The sequence below is a fragment of the Somniosus microcephalus genome, chromosome 2, assembly GCF_052327205.1.
Source record: "Somniosus microcephalus isolate GS21.2 chromosome 2, FLI_Smic_1.0, whole genome shotgun sequence".
Taxonomy (NCBI): domain Eukaryota; kingdom Metazoa; phylum Chordata; class Chondrichthyes; order Squaliformes; family Somniosidae; genus Somniosus; species Somniosus microcephalus.
Genome location: NC_140988.1, coordinates 235771361 through 235788820, shown reverse-complemented (window position 1 = coordinate 235788820; position 17460 = coordinate 235771361). Strand labels below are relative to the sequence as shown.

At 43.7% G+C, this 17460-nt stretch overlaps 1 protein-coding gene across 1 annotated transcript in view; it reads left to right on the top strand.

Annotated features, from left to right (window-relative positions):
* The window catches only part of nmu (neuromedin U), an 85280-nt gene that overhangs the window by 54001 nt on the left and 13819 nt on the right, over positions 1–17460 (top strand). Inside the window, exon 7 of the mRNA XM_086004288.1 lies at positions 12796–12870. Coding sequence (XP_085860414.1) covers positions 12796–12870 — 75 coding nt within the window. The remainder of the gene's footprint in view (positions 1–12795; positions 12871–17460) is intronic.

The window sequence follows — 17460 nt, the reverse complement described above, 5'->3', positions numbered from 1 at the left end:
CTTTATATCTATGTCTTTCTCTCTGTCTATAGATATATATATATATATGTAAAAGATTTAAGTGTAAATGTCAGAAATATAAAAGGAACAGAATGCTAGTCATATTACATTTGATTCTTCTGACTTGGAGCCAGGAATTTACAAGCATCTGCTAATCTCTAAATGACCCCAGGATGTCCATATTTACTGCAATTAGACTTTGTAGCATTAAAGAGACATGCTTCCTTAAACACAATGGCACCTTTGCAAAATCCTTGCTAAGATGCACTTGTGTTTAATCATAGCATGTCTATTGCACGGTGATGATGGTTTGTCCATTATTGTTGATGATGGTAGGTGTAAAGACACTTACCTCCTGGATGCAGCAGTCCTCACCTTGCTGTCGCTGGCGAGTTTTACGAGGTGTGCAAAACCCGATCAGCTACAGTTAAACACAAAATGGAGGTTAAAGAAGAGGCTTCCAGCCGTGAGTTTTGAAAAAGGGTTCACCCGAAACGTCGACTCTAATTTCTCTCCACGGATGTTGCCTGGCCTGCTGAGTTTTTCCAGAATTTTCTGTTGTTATTTAGGCTTCCAGCCTTACTGTACTTAAATAGATGGCCCACCTCCTGGCAGTGGATTGGCTGCCCGCCCTCGTTAAAACCGGAAGGCAGATTCATGTCGGGATTCCGATTTTTAACACTTTAACTACCCCCATGCCCTCAACCCACCTGTTATTTTTAGGTTAAAATTCCTCCCCAGATGTCAGATTGACCTGAGGGTTGATCTTCCTTCGGTGATTTCCTTTGGGCTCTCTTCGGCTAGCTGGATACGACTTGCCACAAGCTTTATCATGCCATCGTGAATCATCTTTTGACAATTTTTTTAGTTTGGTCTTTAGGAAAATCTTGTGTCCTTTGAACTGACCACCATGAGAGCATTTACCAAGCTTCAGCTCACCGTAGAATAACTTGTATAATCTAGTATCAGGTATTTGGACTAGGTGAACCGCCCACCTTAACTGCACCTTTACTATGATCGCCTCTATGCCTGGCATACTTACTTGTCTGAGGACCTCACAGAATCTTGTGCTACCATTGAATTTGCATGATCTTTCTGAGGCAATCTACATGGAAATGGTTGAGTTTTCTAATATAGCGACTGTGAATGGTCCAGCTATCACACACATACAGTAAGGATGTTATAACTAATGCCTTGTTGACCTTAGGCTTTGTTACCAGTTTAATACCCCTTTTATTCCATAAGCTCACACGGTGCTTTCCAAAAGCACTACTGGTTACAAACAATTTATGGTTCACCTCATCATCAAGGAATGCATCATGTGACATGGTGCTTCCTAGGTAAGTGAAGCTACCCACTGCAGACAGCAATGGTAATATTGGGTGGCACATAACAGTTTCCATGGGCAGGCTTCTGTATATCTTCCATCTTCTTTAGACTGACAGTGAGGCCAAATTTCTTACAAGCATCCAAGAAATGTTCCAGGATGACGTGGAGGCCCTCTTCTGTGTGGGCAACAAGGGCACAGTCCTCAGCAAACAAGAGACCCCAAACAAGTTCTACTGAGGTCTCAGTTTTGGACTGTAGGCAGTGGAAATTGTACAATTTGCCATCTGTCCTGCAGCAAATATACCCTCCTTTATCCAAGTTTCTGATGGCATAAGTAAGCATAGAAGTAAACAAGGTACTAAACAAGGTGGGAGAAACATAGAAACATAGAAGATAGGAGCAGGAGTAGGCCATTCGGCCCCTCGAGCCTGCTCCACCATTCAATGCGATCATCCAAATTCAGTACCCAGTCCCTGCTTTTTACCCATAACCCTTGATTTCCCTTAGCCTTAAGAAATATATCTAACTCCTTCTTGAATATATTTAATGAATTGGCCTCAATTGTCTTCTATGGTAGAGAATTCCATAGGTTCACCACTCTCTGAGTGAAGAAATTTCTCCTCATCTCAGTACTAAATGGCTTAGCCCTTATCCTTAGACAGTGACCCCTGATTCTGGACACCCCCACCATCGGGAACAGCCTTCCTGCATCTAGTCTGTCTAGTCCTGTTAGAATTTTATAAGTTTCAATGAGATCCCCTCTCATTCTTCTAAACTCTAGCGAATATAAGCCTAATCGACCCAATCTCTCTTCAAACGTCATTCCTGCCATCCCAGATAAGGCGACCAAAACTACACACAATACTCAAAGGCCTAGAAATTGGGTTTTGGCTTAGCCAGGGCTTTAGCGCCGGAAGTTAGTGCCGACGCTACTGAAGGGTCTTTGCGGCGGTACATCGGCGCTAACTGCCGTTTCGCGCCGCAATTCTGGCGCTGCGGCACCCGATGCGGTGCGGCAGGCTGGGGACGTGCAGGCCTCCTCCTCCCGTTAAGGAGGAGCTGCCTGCACCCGGCCGCGGCCCGCGCAAATCAGCTTAAAAATGAGCCCGGCACCTCGGACAAGTGCCGGGCTTGCATCTGTTCCGGGGGGGGGGGGGGAGAAGTCCGGGGAGGGAGCTGCGGGCAGGCGGCCGGCGGGAAAGTGACCGGCCGCCGCGGGGCCTTTAATGCGCCGGCGCAAACTGGAGTAAGGCACCTCTGCCAGAACGTTGCTTGCGGCTGCCACGGGCGAGGCGGCCGCAACTCAATTTCGGAGTTCGGGCGGGTTACCACGGCAACCGGGACGCTGCGCACACCGATGACGTCATCGGTGCCAGCGCAGCGCTACCGGTGCAACGCCGATTTAGGGCCCCAGGGAATTTTTAAACTGGCCATAACTCTGGCGCTAGTCCCTCTAGCGCCTCAAAAGCGGCGCTACGGCTAGTGAATTTCTAGGCCAAGGTGTGGTCTCACCAAGGCCCTGTACAACTGCAGCAAGACATCCTTGCTCCTGTACTCGAATCCTCTCGCTATGAAGGCCAGCAAACCATTTGCCTTCTTAACCGCCTGCTGCACCTGCATGCTTACCTTCAGCGACTGGTGCACAAGGACACCCAGGTCTCATTGCACTTCACCTTTTCCCAATCTATTGCCGTTCAGATAATAATCTGCCTTCCTGTTTTTGCCACCAAAGTGGATAACCTCGCATTTATCCACATTATACTGCATCTACCATGCATCTGCCCAATCACCCAACCTGTCCAAACCATACTGGAGTTTCACAGCATCCTCCTCACAGCACACACGCCCACCCAGTTTTGTGTCATCTGCAAACATGGAGATATTACATCTAGTTCCCTCGTCTAGATCATTAATATATATTGTGAATAACTGGGGTCCTAGCACCGATCCCTGCGGTACCCCACTAGTCACTGCCTTCCACTCGGAAAAAGACCCGTTTATTCCAACTCTTTGATTCCTGTCTGCCAACCAGTTTTCCATCCAAGTCAGTACCTTACCCCCAATCCCATGTGCTTTAACTTTGCACGCTAATCTCTTATGCGGGATCTTATCGAAAGCCTTCTGAAAGTCCAAATACACCACATCCACTGGTTCTCCCTTATCTATTCTACCAGTTACATCCTCAAAAAATTCCAGTAGATTAGTCAAGCATGGTTTACCTTTTGTAAATCCATGTTGACTTTGTCCGATGCTGTCACTGTTTTCCAAGTGCTCTGCTATTACATCTTTTATAATGGACTCTAGCATTTTCCCCACTACCGATGTCAGGCTTACCGGTCTATAATTCCCCGTTTTTTTCTCTACCACCTTTTTTAAAAAGTGGGGTTACATTGGCTACCCTCCAATCTATGGGAACTGTTCCAGAGTCTATAAAATTTTGGAACATGACCAGCAATGCATCTACTATTTCTAGGGCCACTTCCTTAAGTACCCTAGGATGTAGATTATCAGGCCCTGGGGATTTATCAGCCTTCAATCCCATCAATTTCCCTAACACCTTTTCCCAGAAACACTGATTTCATTCAGTTCCTCCCTCTCATTAAACCTATGGCCTAGAAATTCGGTGGCGCCTTGGGGCGCCAAGCTCGCCTGGGCGCCGGAATTACCGCTCCAGACGGAGCCACTTGCGCCAGCCCAATATTCAGTTTCAGCACCCCAAACGGAAGCGGGGCGCAGCTCGAGGCACCCCGCATCCCCCTTGGGGCGCTGCAACTGAATATCGCAGCGCAACATGCCGCAGCACCACACGCTGCGGCACGGCGCGCTGCGGTACTGCAGGCCTTCCTCCCCTTCTTAAAGGGGAGGGGCCTGCACCAGTGCGATCGGAGATCGCGAGTGCCGGCAAAAGAGCCCGGCACCGAGGAGAAGTGCCGGGCTCTTGGGACACAGCCGGCACTGCCCGGGGGGGGGGGCTCAGGAGGCAGGGGACGGTGACGCGAGGAGGTGCTGGCAGGCGGCCAGCAAAAAAAATGGCCACCCCACACCTCCCCTTTAATTAGCCCCACTACTGCTGCAGGTAGGTACCCCTGAACCAGTCGCAAATTGCGACCGGCATTACAGCGGGGGCGCGACCAACTATCGCGATCAGGGCAGTAGCGGGGCGCTGTGTACACCGATGACGTCATCGGTGGCGGCGCAGCGCTACAGGCTAATGCCGCCATTAGCGCCCCACTAAATTTCATGGGAGGCGTGGCCAGTGGCACTAAACCCACTAAGTGCCCTCTTTGGGTGCTAACTGGTGGCACAGCCCACCAAATTTCTAAGCCTATGTTCCCCTGGGAGTATATTTGTGTCCTCCTTTGTGAAGACAGAACCAAAGTATTTATTTAATTGGTCTGCCATGTCTTTGTTCCCCATTATAAATTCCCCTGATTCTGACTGCAAGGGACCTACGCTTGACTTTACCAATCTTTTTCTCTTCACATATCTATAGAAGCTTTTACAGTCAGTTTTTATGTTCCCTGCAAGCTTACTCTCATACTCTATTTTCCCCCTCTTAATTAATCCCTTTGTCCTCCTTTGCTGAATCCTAAACTTCTCCCAATCCTCAGGTTTGCTGCTTTTTCTGGCCAATGTATATGTCCTCTCCTTGGATCTTATGCTATCCCTAATTTCCCTTGTTAGCCAATGTTGAGTCACCTTTTTTGTTTTATTTTTATGCCAAACAGGGATGAACAAATTCTGTAGTTCATCCATGCGATCTTTAAATGTTTGCCATTGCCTTTTCACCGTCAACCCTTTAAGTAACATTCCCCAATCCATCCTAGCCAACTCGCGCCTCATACCATCGTAGTTTCCTTTATTTAAATTAAATTCAGTACCCAAGTCTCTGAATCAACTCCTTCACTCTCCATCTTAATCAAGAATTCTATCATATTATGATCACTCCTCCCCAAGGGGCCTCGCACAACAAGATTGCTAATTAATCCTTTCTCATTACATAATACCCAGTCTAAGATGACCTGATCTCTAGTTGGTTCCTCTACATTTTGGTCCAGGAAACCATCCCATATACACTCTAGGAATTCCTCTTCCACAGCATTGTTACTAATTTGGTTAGACCAATCTATATGTAGATTAAAGTCACCCATGATAACTGCCGTGTCCTTATTGTACGCCTCTCTAATTTCCCGTTTAATGCCATCCCCAACCTCAGCATTACGGTTTGGTGGTCTGTATATAACTCCCACTAATGTATTTCTCATCTCTACCCATACAGATTCCACATCATCAGAGCTAATATCCTTCCTTACTATTGTGTTAATCTCCTCTTTTACCAGCAATGCTACCCCACTGCCTTTTCCTTTTTGCCTATCCTTCCTGAATATTGAATACCCCTGGATGTTCAATTCCCAGCCTTGGTCACCCTGGAGCCATGTCTCCGTAATCCCAATTATATCATATCCGTTTACATCTATTTGCGCAGCTAATTCATCTACCTTATTACGAATGCTCCTCGCATTAAGACACAAAGCCTTCAGGCTTGTTTTTTTAACACTCTTAGACCTTTTAGAATTATTGTTTACTGCGGCCATGTTTGATTTACACCCTTGATTTCTCTGACTTCCATTTTTGCTTTTCTCCTTCCTGTCTGTTGCTTCTATCCTTGCTTCCCTTTCCTCTGTCTCCCTGCACGGGTTCTCAACCCCCTGTCATTTTAGTTTAAACCCTCCCCAACAGCACTAGCAAACACTCCCCCAGGACATCGGTCCCGGTCCTGCCCAGGTGCAAACCATCCAGTTTGTGCTAGTCCCACCTCCCCCAGTACCAGTTCCAATGCCCCAGGAATTTGAACCCCTCCCCCTTGCACCATTCCTCTAGCCACATATTCATCTGAAATATCCTTCTATTTCTACTCTGACTAGCATGTGGCACTGGCAGCAATCCTGAGATTACTGCCTTTGAGGTCCTATTTTTTAATTTACCTCCTAACTCCCTATATTCAGCTTTTAGGACCTCATCCCATTTTTTACCTATGTCGTTGGTACTTATATACACCACGACAACTGGCTGTTCACCCTTCCCCTCCAGAATTCCATGCAGCTGTTCCGAAACATCCTTGACCCTTGCACCAGGGAGGCAACATACCATCCTGGAGTCTCGTTTGCGGCCGCAGAAATGCCTATCTATTCCCCTTACAATAGAATCCCCTATCACTATAGCTCTCCCGCTCTTTTCCCCCCCGTCCCATGCAGTAGAACCACCCATGGTGCCAGGAAGTTGGATGCTGCTGCGTTCCCCCGATAAGCCATCCTCCCCAACAATATCCAAAGCGGTATATCTGTTTGAGAGGGGGATGGCCACAGGGGACCCCTGCACTACCTGCCTGTGCCTACTACTCTGCCTGGCAGTCACCCATTCCCTTCCTGCCTGTGCAGCCTTTACCTGCAGTGTGACCAACTGATTAAACATGATATCCATGATGTCCTCAGCATCGCGAATGCTCCAGTATGTATCCATTCGCAGCTCCAGTGCCGCAATGCGGTCTGCCAGTAGCTGCAGCTGGATACACTTCCTGCACACATGGTCGTCAGGGACACAGGAAGTGTCCCTGATTTCCCACATAGTGCAGGAGGAGCATGCCATGGGGCCGAGTTTTGCTGCCATGACTTACCCTTTAATTTATTTAAATTAAATCAATACCACCAATTATACTACAATTAAATAATATACTCAAGGGCCCTTGTTTCCTAGCACTCCCTGCTGCACAACAGTGACCTTAGAAACTATAACCACAAAATTAAGACCTTCTAAACTTTATAAACTATGAACCTTAACTGTCAAACTATAGAGTAGTATAAGTACTCACCCAATCACAAGCTAAAACACAACCCTGTTTGACTCCATTGGAGACAGGGAAGGGGGTTGTAAACTTCACCATCTTCCATGACTCTGACTAACATGCCATCATGGAACTTGTAGATTATCTGGATTAACGTTTTGTGATGTGGTGCTCCTGTCAGCATATCATTCGACTTGCTGTGAACAACACCACAGAAGATCCACCTTCTTCAAGTTTCTTTTACAAGGAACCTCATTTTTTCTATGAATTTTTACTACCAGTTAACTGGAACTAACAAAATTAGATAATTTCAATTAATTTTTTTTAAGGAAATAGTGACAATTTCTTAAATAATTATATCCATTTTTATTCAAAATGTTAAAAACGGAATAAGGAATGAATAGTAATTGTCAGTATAATTAACGCTGCAGCTCCCTGTGTTTAACAAGACCAAAAATAGTACTTATAATGCAGTTCATTTTCAAGATTTCCCAATGTGTGTATCAGAGATCAGCATGCATCAGAATATTAAATGCATGCATTTGTGTACAGAGTGCCAGCACTAATAATTACAGTGATACTAATGTAGTAACACCAGTTGCTGGCTCTCTTTAGACGATTTACATGGCAATGCTAAACATTATTGAATCTGGAACTGTATATTAATGCCTCTGTGATTTGAAAAAAAATCTTTCAGCAGAGCTAGATAATTCATCAAACCATGATGCTTTGACTTTTGCACAAATACTTGGTTATAAATTGTGGCAAAAGCAAATTGTCAAATAAGTTTACACGATGGCAGCATCAGCTGAAGTATGCTAACGAGGTTTCTTCCAAGGATTTTAACGGCTTTACCAGTGTCATATTGGTTTTCGTAACATTAACATAAACATATTTATGGAGAGCCATTAAAATTGACATAGTTCTACAAAAATGTTCAATGATGTAAATGTGTGTACATTTGATGGATAGTCCTGGGGAACATCAGTGGCTCTTGATGACGTCTAAACAGCCTGATTAACTGAGAAGCAAAGGTGCTAACAGCCTTATAATAACATCACCATTATCCTACTTGTTAAACAGAAGCCTAAGCTGTGAAATATCAATTCCTAGCACAAAAATTCTAAATTTAAAAAAAAATAACAGCATTGTTAACATAATTTTTGGTGAGAAATTAAACTTTAATTTAGCACTTAAGTAATTGTGGTACATTGCAGCTTGAGTTAATTCTCTACTATATAAACAGAACACACCGGAAATACTCAGCAGGCCAGGCAGCGTCTGTGGAGAGAGAAACTGAGTTAATGTTTCAGGTCTGTGACCCTTCGTCAGAACTGTAAAACGTTACAGAGGTAACAGGTTTTAAGCAAGTACAGGTGCAGGGAAAGTTGGGGAGGGGAGGAAAGAAAAAAGGGAGGTCTGTGATAGGGTGGAAGGTAGGAGAGATTAAATGCAGGAAACTTTGTGCTATCCGGAGGTGAGCTATCCGGCAATCTGGAGCCACCGGCAAAAATCAGCAGCCGTTTTTTATTCTTTTTGTTTGTTTTTTTTGCTTTGTTTGAACAGTCAAGCTGTGCAAGGTCTATAGCTATAGCAACAGCTTCAGCGTTTGTTGTCAAATACGGAGATAAGAATCTCCGTATCTCTCAACATTAACTCTGGAGAGTACGGCAGTTTTCAGGCAACGGCAGCAGCTCGGTCCCGTGGGTGCCGGATAGCACAAAGTTTCCTGTGAATAGCAAAATCATTACCAGCTTTCGGAAAAAAATGGGAGCAGTGGTTATGATATGAAATTGTTGAACTCGATGTTGAGTTGTACAGCTTGAAGGCTGTAAAGTGCCTCATTGAAAGATGAGGTGCTGTTCCTCAAACTTCCGTTGAGCTTCATTGGAACAGTGTAGGAGGCCGAGGTCAGAAAGGTCAGAGTGGGAGTGGGACGGTGAATTAAAATGTTAAGCAACCGGAAGCTCGGGATCACGCTTGTGGACTGAATGGAGGTGTTCAGGAAAGCTAATCTGCGTTTGGTCTCCAAATCGTGAGCAGCGAATACAGTATACTAAATTGCAATCAGTGACTAGTGGTGTTCCGCAGGGGTCAGTGCTGGAACCCCAACTCTTTACAATCTATATTAACGATTTGGAGGAAGGGACCGAGTGCAACGTATCCAAGTTTGCCGACGATACAAAGATGGGAGGGAAAGCAGTGAGTGAGGAGGATATAAAAAACCTGCAAAAGGACATAGACAAGCTAAGTGAGTGGGGAGAAATTTGGCAGATGGAATATAATGTTGGAAAGTGTGAGGTTATGCACTTTGGCAGAAAAAATCAAAGAGCAAGTTATTATCTAAATGGAGAGAAACTGCAAAGTGCTACAGTACAAAGGGATCTGGGGGTCCTGGTGCATGAAACACAGAAGGTTAGTATGCAGGTACAGCAGGTGATCAGGAAGGCCAATGGAATCTTGGCTTTTATTGCAAGGGGGATGGAGTATAAAAGCAGGGACGTCTTGCTTCAGTTATACAGGGTACTGGTGAGGCCACACCTGGAATACTGCGTACAGCTTTGGTTTCCATATTTAAGAAAAGATATACTTGCTCTCAAGGCAGTTCAGAGAAGGTTCACTCGGTTGATTCCGGAGATGAGGGGATTGACTTATGAGGAAAGGTTGAGTAGGTTAGGCCTCTACTCATTGGAATTCAGAAGAATGAGAGGCGATCTTATCGATACATATAAGATTGTGAGGGGGCTTGATCGAGTGGATGCGGTGAGGATGTTTCCACTGATGGGTGAGACTAGAACTAGGGGGTGTAATCTTAGAATAAGGGGCTGCCCTTTCAAAACTGAGATGAGGAGAAACTTCTTCACTCAGAGGGTAGTAAATCTATGGAATTTGCTACCTCAGAGAGCTGAGAAGCTGCGACATTAAATAAATTTTAAACGGAGATAGACAGTTTCCTAGCTGATAAGGGAATTAGGGGTTACGGGGAGTGGGCAGGGAAGTGGACGTGAGTCTAGGTTCAGATCAGCCATGATCCTATTGAATGGCGGAGCAGGCCCGAGGGGCCGTATGACCTATTCCTGCTCCTACTTCTTATGTTATCTTATGTTATTTAAGTACAAGTAAATCACTGTTTCACCTGGAAGGAGTGTTTGGGGCCCTGGACAGTGGGAAGGGAGGAGGTAAAAGGGCAGGTGTTGCATCTCCTGCACTTGCATGGATAGGTGCCGTGGGAAGGGGAGGGGGTGATAGAGGAGTGGACTGGGGTGTCACGAAGGGAATGGTCCCTTTGCAATGCTGAAAGGGGAGTGCAGGGGAAGATGTGTTTGTTAGTGGCATCACACTGTAGATGGCGGAAATGGTGAAGGATGGTGGGGTGGAAGGTGAGGGCAAGGGGATCCCTATCATGGTTCTGGGAGGAAGGGGAAGGGGTGAGAGCAGAAGTGCGGGAAATGGGTCGATCGAGGGTCTTGTCAACTGTGGTGGAGGGGAATCTTCAGTTGAGGAAAAAGGAAGACATATCAGAAGCACTGGTGTGGAAGGTGGCATCGACAGAACTGATGTGGCAGAGACGGAGAAACTGGAAGTATGGAATAAATTCCTTACAGGAAGCGGGGTGGGAGGAAGTGTAATCAACGTAGCTGTGGGAGTCAGTGGGTTTATAGTAGCCATTGGTTGACAGCCTATCCCCAGAAATGGAGATAGAAAAGTCGAGGAAGGGAAGGGAAGAGTTGGAGATGGACCAAGATAAGGATGGAAATTGGAAGCAATGTTGATGACATTTTCCAGTTTGGGGTGAGAGCAGGAAGCGGGATCGATACAATCATTAATGTATTGGAAAAAGGTGTGAGGAAAGGGACCTGAGCAGGACTGGAACAAACAATGTTCCATGTATCCCACAAAAAAGCAGGCATAGCCAGGACCTATACAGGTTCCCATAGCAACACCTTTTATTTGGAGGAAGTGAGAGGAGTCAAAAGAGAAGTTGTTCAAAACGAACAAGTTCAGCCAGGCGGAGGAGGGTGGTGGTGGATGGGAACTGGTTGGGCCTCCGTTCAAGGAAGAAACGAGGGGCCCTTAGGCAAGTTGTATTAAAAAGGCTACCAGATTTGTTGGAATTCACTTTTGAATTTGACAGCTATGTTTCTGCTGGGTTTGCAAACTAACATATATGGGGAGGGTGAAAGATAACATTTGGTGCCATCTAGGTAATGAGAAGTGTTGCTTATGCTGTTCCTATCCTCCATTACCCTTTCACCCCAACAGGGTGCAGGGATAAGCCAAAGATAAGTGAAGATTAAAAAAAAATCTACTTGTAGGAGGCAGCAACCATCTTTTTAAGCATATAAATCAATCATGTGAGCCCACTTAGTGACCAGAGTGTATATAAACTCTGAATTTATTCAGGTCTCAAACCGAGGTCTGCCGTGGGTCTTGGCCAATTCAAGCACATTTACCCTATGACAGTAATGTTGGTGCAAAGTGGTTTTGCTTCACACCAGTGCTGAAGTTGTAGCATAAATCAAGAGTTAGGGCCCGACTCAACTATTTAAGAAGAGTGGAGTAAGATTCACTGGAGGAGGTAGTCTCATTGTGCTTCACTTCAGGTCAAACTCTAAATTTATATTATAAACATTTTAAACAAAACCACTTTGCACTGACACTATTATTGTGGTATAAATGCATCATGAGAGTTTGAATGGATTTGCTGAGTTCAAGTTCTTTGCTATTTCAAAAGGACATTGGGTCTAGCAAAACTAGCACACAACTCCAATGCCCTTATAACAAAAGGTATAATGGTAAATGTTGCAGTGCTCCACTCCTGGCAGAGTTTCACTTGATGGTAGCAGAGAAGCGGGCCTAATTCACCGCGCATTGAATTGATAATGAACAGTAATTAAGCCATAAAATATCTGTATTGACGTTCAAAGGTACAAATTTCCCCAAGTGCAGTTCAAAAAAAAATGAAACACTAAGGAAATGTATACATCATTGATTACAAATGCAGAGCAGCTGATGGATCTTCATAGCCTCTAAGCATCACAGCTATGTTTCTGGATTAACTAAATCATTGATTTCTCGATATGTCCCTATAGATTTGTCATTTTTTCTTCATCATTTATAAATTCTGCTGTTACAATGAATGAAAACAATTTGTTTAAATTAAACATGCCGATTTTTCTACTAACTCAACATGTGCTAATCATACCAGCTGTTTTGATTTACCATGTAATTGTATAAAACCTTATATATAATCTTGCGAATTTGTAAAAACCCTAATGAAACAACAAAACTTGATTTTTAAACAGATGACATGAGGCTTGGCATTTTATTCTTTTGAAAAATATCTTGAAGGAGGTATTAAGGATTTAAGTATTACATTCTCAGCTGTTTTATATGTTATTTAAAAAAAAATCTATATTGTTTATTGGCAACAGATTTAGAACCCACAGGCACTTAAAAGATTTTCATGCAAGTTATGTGACTTTTCAGCAAAAATCATTTCAGCCTGCTTATTCTGTTTTGTCCCACATTTATGTCTACATAGTTTTCTTTGAGAATGTACTGTTGTGTCACATGATCAGTTGATCATTGTTCCTCATATGTCCTTGTTCATGTCCTCTCAGTCCTCTGTCCTGCATCCTTTACTGCAGCTTGTCCCTGAGCTTCATGAAAGAAGAATGAAGAAAGGCAGAGGTGATGTACGTAACTCTTTAGTAATCCTGCCAGCACTGTCTTGTGACAATTAACCTTTGTTTATTTCTACAAGGGGAGATGGCCGCTTGGGCCCATGAACAGGTTGAATTGACCAGGGGGTTGATAACAAAGCATGAAATCAATGTCAGGCAAATTCTAATTTGGACAATTCAGACAAACTAACACTTGCCCTACAGCGTTAGGGTGCAAGGGCTTCAATAATAACTTTTCGGACTTTATGCTTAAACACTGTTCAGCATTTTCTAACTTCAAGATCATGACCATTCTTCAATCTTTCTTCCTTGTCTCTTTCTAAACATGATTCCTGGTGTAGGGGGTGGCGTGTGCCCAGTCAGCTCTGCCCCTGACTGTCTCTGAGCGGCTCGAATCGCTCCCACACCCCTGGGTTCTAGACACCAGACTTAGGTACAGGCGGCGATACAGAAAATAGAGTAGACAAGTGGTTTGGTGCAAGAAAACCACAATTTTTATTAAAGGCACAATAAAACACAATACTGAGAATTACTGGAATAATTACAGGCATATAAAATTACACTTATTTGGGAATGGGGAACACACGGCACATCGAGGGAACAAACACATTAAAATCCCCTTATCCTTATCCCACCCCCAATACCTAACTAGATTAAGCTACGAGGGGCCAGGAATTCATGCTCACCAATGGGGTTCCTTTTACGGTTCGAAACCTGTCGATTAAGCTGGTTGTGGGTTTTGGGGTTTGCTCTTGTTATCCTTTGGGCCTGCCATCGTCACGTGGTCACAGGGCGCGGCGATGGAGTCGTCTGTGCGAAGTACCCTCCTTTTCCTTTATTAGAGTAAAGTCTTTTGTTGGGTACTTCACCTTGCAGGAATGGTTGTTCTTCTGGTGGTGGTTTGGTCACCGACGGTTTTGTTGCGGTTGGGGCTCGGTCGGCAGTTTATATTGTCAATTGATTTTTCTACCCAAGCTTCAAACGCCAGCTTATAACTAGGCCGGGGTGTATGCCCGCTCGTCCCCAATGCTTCTTTTTTGCTGCCCTTCTCTGCCTATCAGTTTTACCGTTCATCTCGTCTCGTCTGTTTGCGGTTGCGGCCTGTGTGTCCTGTGCGTGCTTGATTCGGTTCTGTTCTCCTCCCCGTGTTTGGCCCCCGGTGTTGTAATGGGTGTCCTCGGTGTCTGGAGAGGCAAGGGCATGAGGCAAGAGAGCGAGAGGCAAGAGGCAAGAGGCAAAAGAGCGAGAGCTGCCGGTGGGCCTACAATTATACCCGGTTCTTCACCCCTTATCTGCGCGCCAAATCAGGTCAGTTCTTTGTCTAACTTTTGGCGGGTTCGTCTAAAATGATTACAGTCATTTACTTTAACGACTTCTGGGGCAGTTGTCTCCTTGTTTAATGGCTTCAATATCCTGGCTGTTTGTTATTTATGAAAATGTAATTGTCCTTCCTGGCTTTGCAGCTACCTGTGAGCTGTTACCGATTATTTATGCAAGAAGTTGATGGCCTCAAGATTAGGTCCATCCTGACTTGATCTGTTCCAAGGTGAAGAATGCATATTCTGTGTTTACCTAGCTGTCTGGCTTTAGAAAATGGCAAAGTCTTTCACAGATCCATGCATGTTAGGTTTAGTTTCAGGATTTTGAATGGGCCTGCCTTCTGCAGGGCCTTGCTTTTAAATTCCTGCAAGCCTTGGTCACGAGGTTTCAGAAGCCATTTTCTTTTGGGTACCCTTTTTAAAGAACTTGTCCACACAGGGTCCCTTTATCCATAACTTTTGGGGAATGTGGGAATTTTGAGAACCCTACACTGGGCTATAGCTAAACTCCAACTGTTACATGCACATGAAGGCAGTTCTTTCAGAGATAAATGCCTTGATAACACCAAACCTTTGTGAGATGGAGTGTTATGGCTGATACGGCTATCTCAGTAGGAAGTTGGTTGGAAATGTCAGGCCTGCTGGCTCTGATTTTTTGTCTCTCAATTTAAATAGATTTTTAAAAAGTCTTGCACTTATATAGCGCTTGTCATGACCATGGCATGTCCCAAAGCGCTTTACAGCCAATGAAGTACTTTTGAAGTGTAATCACTGTTGCAATGTAGGAAACGTGGCAGCCAATATGCGCACAGCAAGCTCCCACAAACAGCAATGTGATAATGACCAGATAATCTGTTTTTGTTACGTTGAGTGAGGGATAAATATTGGCCAGGACACCGAGGATAACTCCTTCGAAATAGTGCCATAGGATCTTTTATGTCCACCTGAGAGCAGACAGGGCCTCAGTTTAATGTCTCATCTGAAAGACGGCACCTCACTCTACATTGGAGTGCCAGCCTAGTTTTTTGTGCTCAAGTCTCTGGAGTGGAACTTGAACCTGCATCCTTCTGACTCAGAGGCAAGAGTGCTACTTACTGAGCTGCCGCTGATGGAAAATAAGAGGATGTGTGTGCCCACAGTTTCCCGACTAATATTCCCTGCGAGCATCACACCTTGCCGAGAGCAGCCAATCGGGGAGTCCAACCTTTACTGTCGACAGGGACAAATATCCAAATTCTAAAAAATTACTTGAGTTAAAATGAAGCTTCTACACATCCCTCTATGTTGAGATATCACTTAGATAAATCTGTGAGCTAAAGGAATCTGTAATGTTGATATTGCTTTCTCTCTATGAAGCACTTTAGGATGTCCTGAAACATAGAAACATAGAAGATGTATAAAGCACTCTATAATACAAGTTTGTTCTTTTCTTCTGTCTTTCTTTCTGTTGCAACAGGTGAGACTTTGTAACTTAGCGAGATGTGACAGTTAAATAAGTTTTAATAACTGCTTTTACTGTAGTGAGGAATTAAGGATGGGCTGATTAATCAATTCCTTCAATTCCTTTGTATATATAGACAGAGTCTAACTGTAAAGGAATGAGCCATATTATTCAGAAAAATACACCATCCTATGAACAGAATTCTGACTTTATTAAAACACGACATATTGGTTTTAAAAATTTAAGAGCCTCAACAACACAAAGCTGTAAATACAGGCTTTTGAGATAAGATGAGTTTTTAACACAAAGCTGTAAACAGAATACAGGCTTTTGAAATGGGAATTGGTTGTTGACATTGAAACAATGGCCCTATTGAAGCAAAGGGTTGGAGCTTCCAGAAAGTCTGAGCCTTGGGAAGAACACAATACCATTACCCAGGTAAATTGTTTTAAACCAACACTTTGTAAACATGCACATGAAAGAGCACAATGGTATAATGTTAAGGTGTCATAAACCAACATGTCGGGAAACAGAACACAGAGCCATATGCCTTCATAAATATGACATCAATAGATGCACCAAGCAATCACATGGTTTTTGTATTGAACCTGGAACACATAGGAGATGCGAAGTCTGCTTACAACCAGCTAAGGTGATTTAAGAATTGAATAGAAGACCTTCGTAAAAATGGCATCAAATAGATACATCTGTTATAACCATTTTTTATGATAAGTTTTGAACACCTACACAGCAGACAGAATTCTGCAAGCTAACAGCTGAATTGACAGTAAGAATAGAAAGAAGTCAACAGAAAGATGACTAGAGATAATTAGCTTACATCAGCAGAAAACTTCAAAGGATATACCACTGAAAAAAGGGTATAAAATATAGAACTTTCAAATAGGAAGTAAGAAGTCGCTGAAAGGGGCAAAGCGATTTTCACTCTTTAGAGGCAGGCTCTGTAAGTTTTTAACTGTTTGAGTCTCGGGGATCAAAAAGGTACTTTTATTTGATTTTGGTGGATATCCTGGATTAGAAATAAGTAAGAAATGTAAAAATGTAACGAAGTTAAGATTTGAGAATAAGGATCTCTGAGAATAAGAATTGTAAGCTATTTGTTTTTGGAACTGTTAACATTGCGATTGAATCACCAGCTGTTAACTACATGTCGGTTCTTTAATAAATCTATATATTTTTAGAATTGTCTCACATAGTACTTCTGTGTCAAACTTGTGAACTCAATCTCTGTACCCTTTTTTGGTGAAGAGTTGCAGAATTCTGGGGGAGTTTTCTGGACCCTCATAATATCCAGAAGGTTACAGTCTAGTTAAACTTATTAAAAGTGCTATCTGGAGGGCGGTAACATCTTCAAGTCATTCCTTTCCTTTAGGGAGAGATAGTCTGGACCTTTAGACCCAATTAAGCGTCTTATAGGATTCGGCTACCTCTAACTTTAGTTGAAGGTGAACTTTGGGGGAATACGCCTGATCCGGGGTAGCCCAAAAAGGGCTAGGACTAGTAATTATCCCTTCATAACATCTTCTTCTGCAGTTTGAGACATTACAGAATAATGTACTAGTGCACTTTGAAATGGATGTTTGCCCCCTACAGGTACCACTATTAAATTTGTCACAGTCCATTAAAGTGCTGGCTCACTTAACCATAGTGAGCACAATAATACTGCATTAAGATTTTCATTTTGAAAGTACAGGAAACTTTGTGCTATCCGGCACCCATGGGACCGAGCTACTGCCGTTTTTTAAAAAGCTCCGGATAGACCAGCGTCAATGTTATCAGATCGGAGCTTTTCATCGCAGTATCTGACCACAAACACTGTTGCTC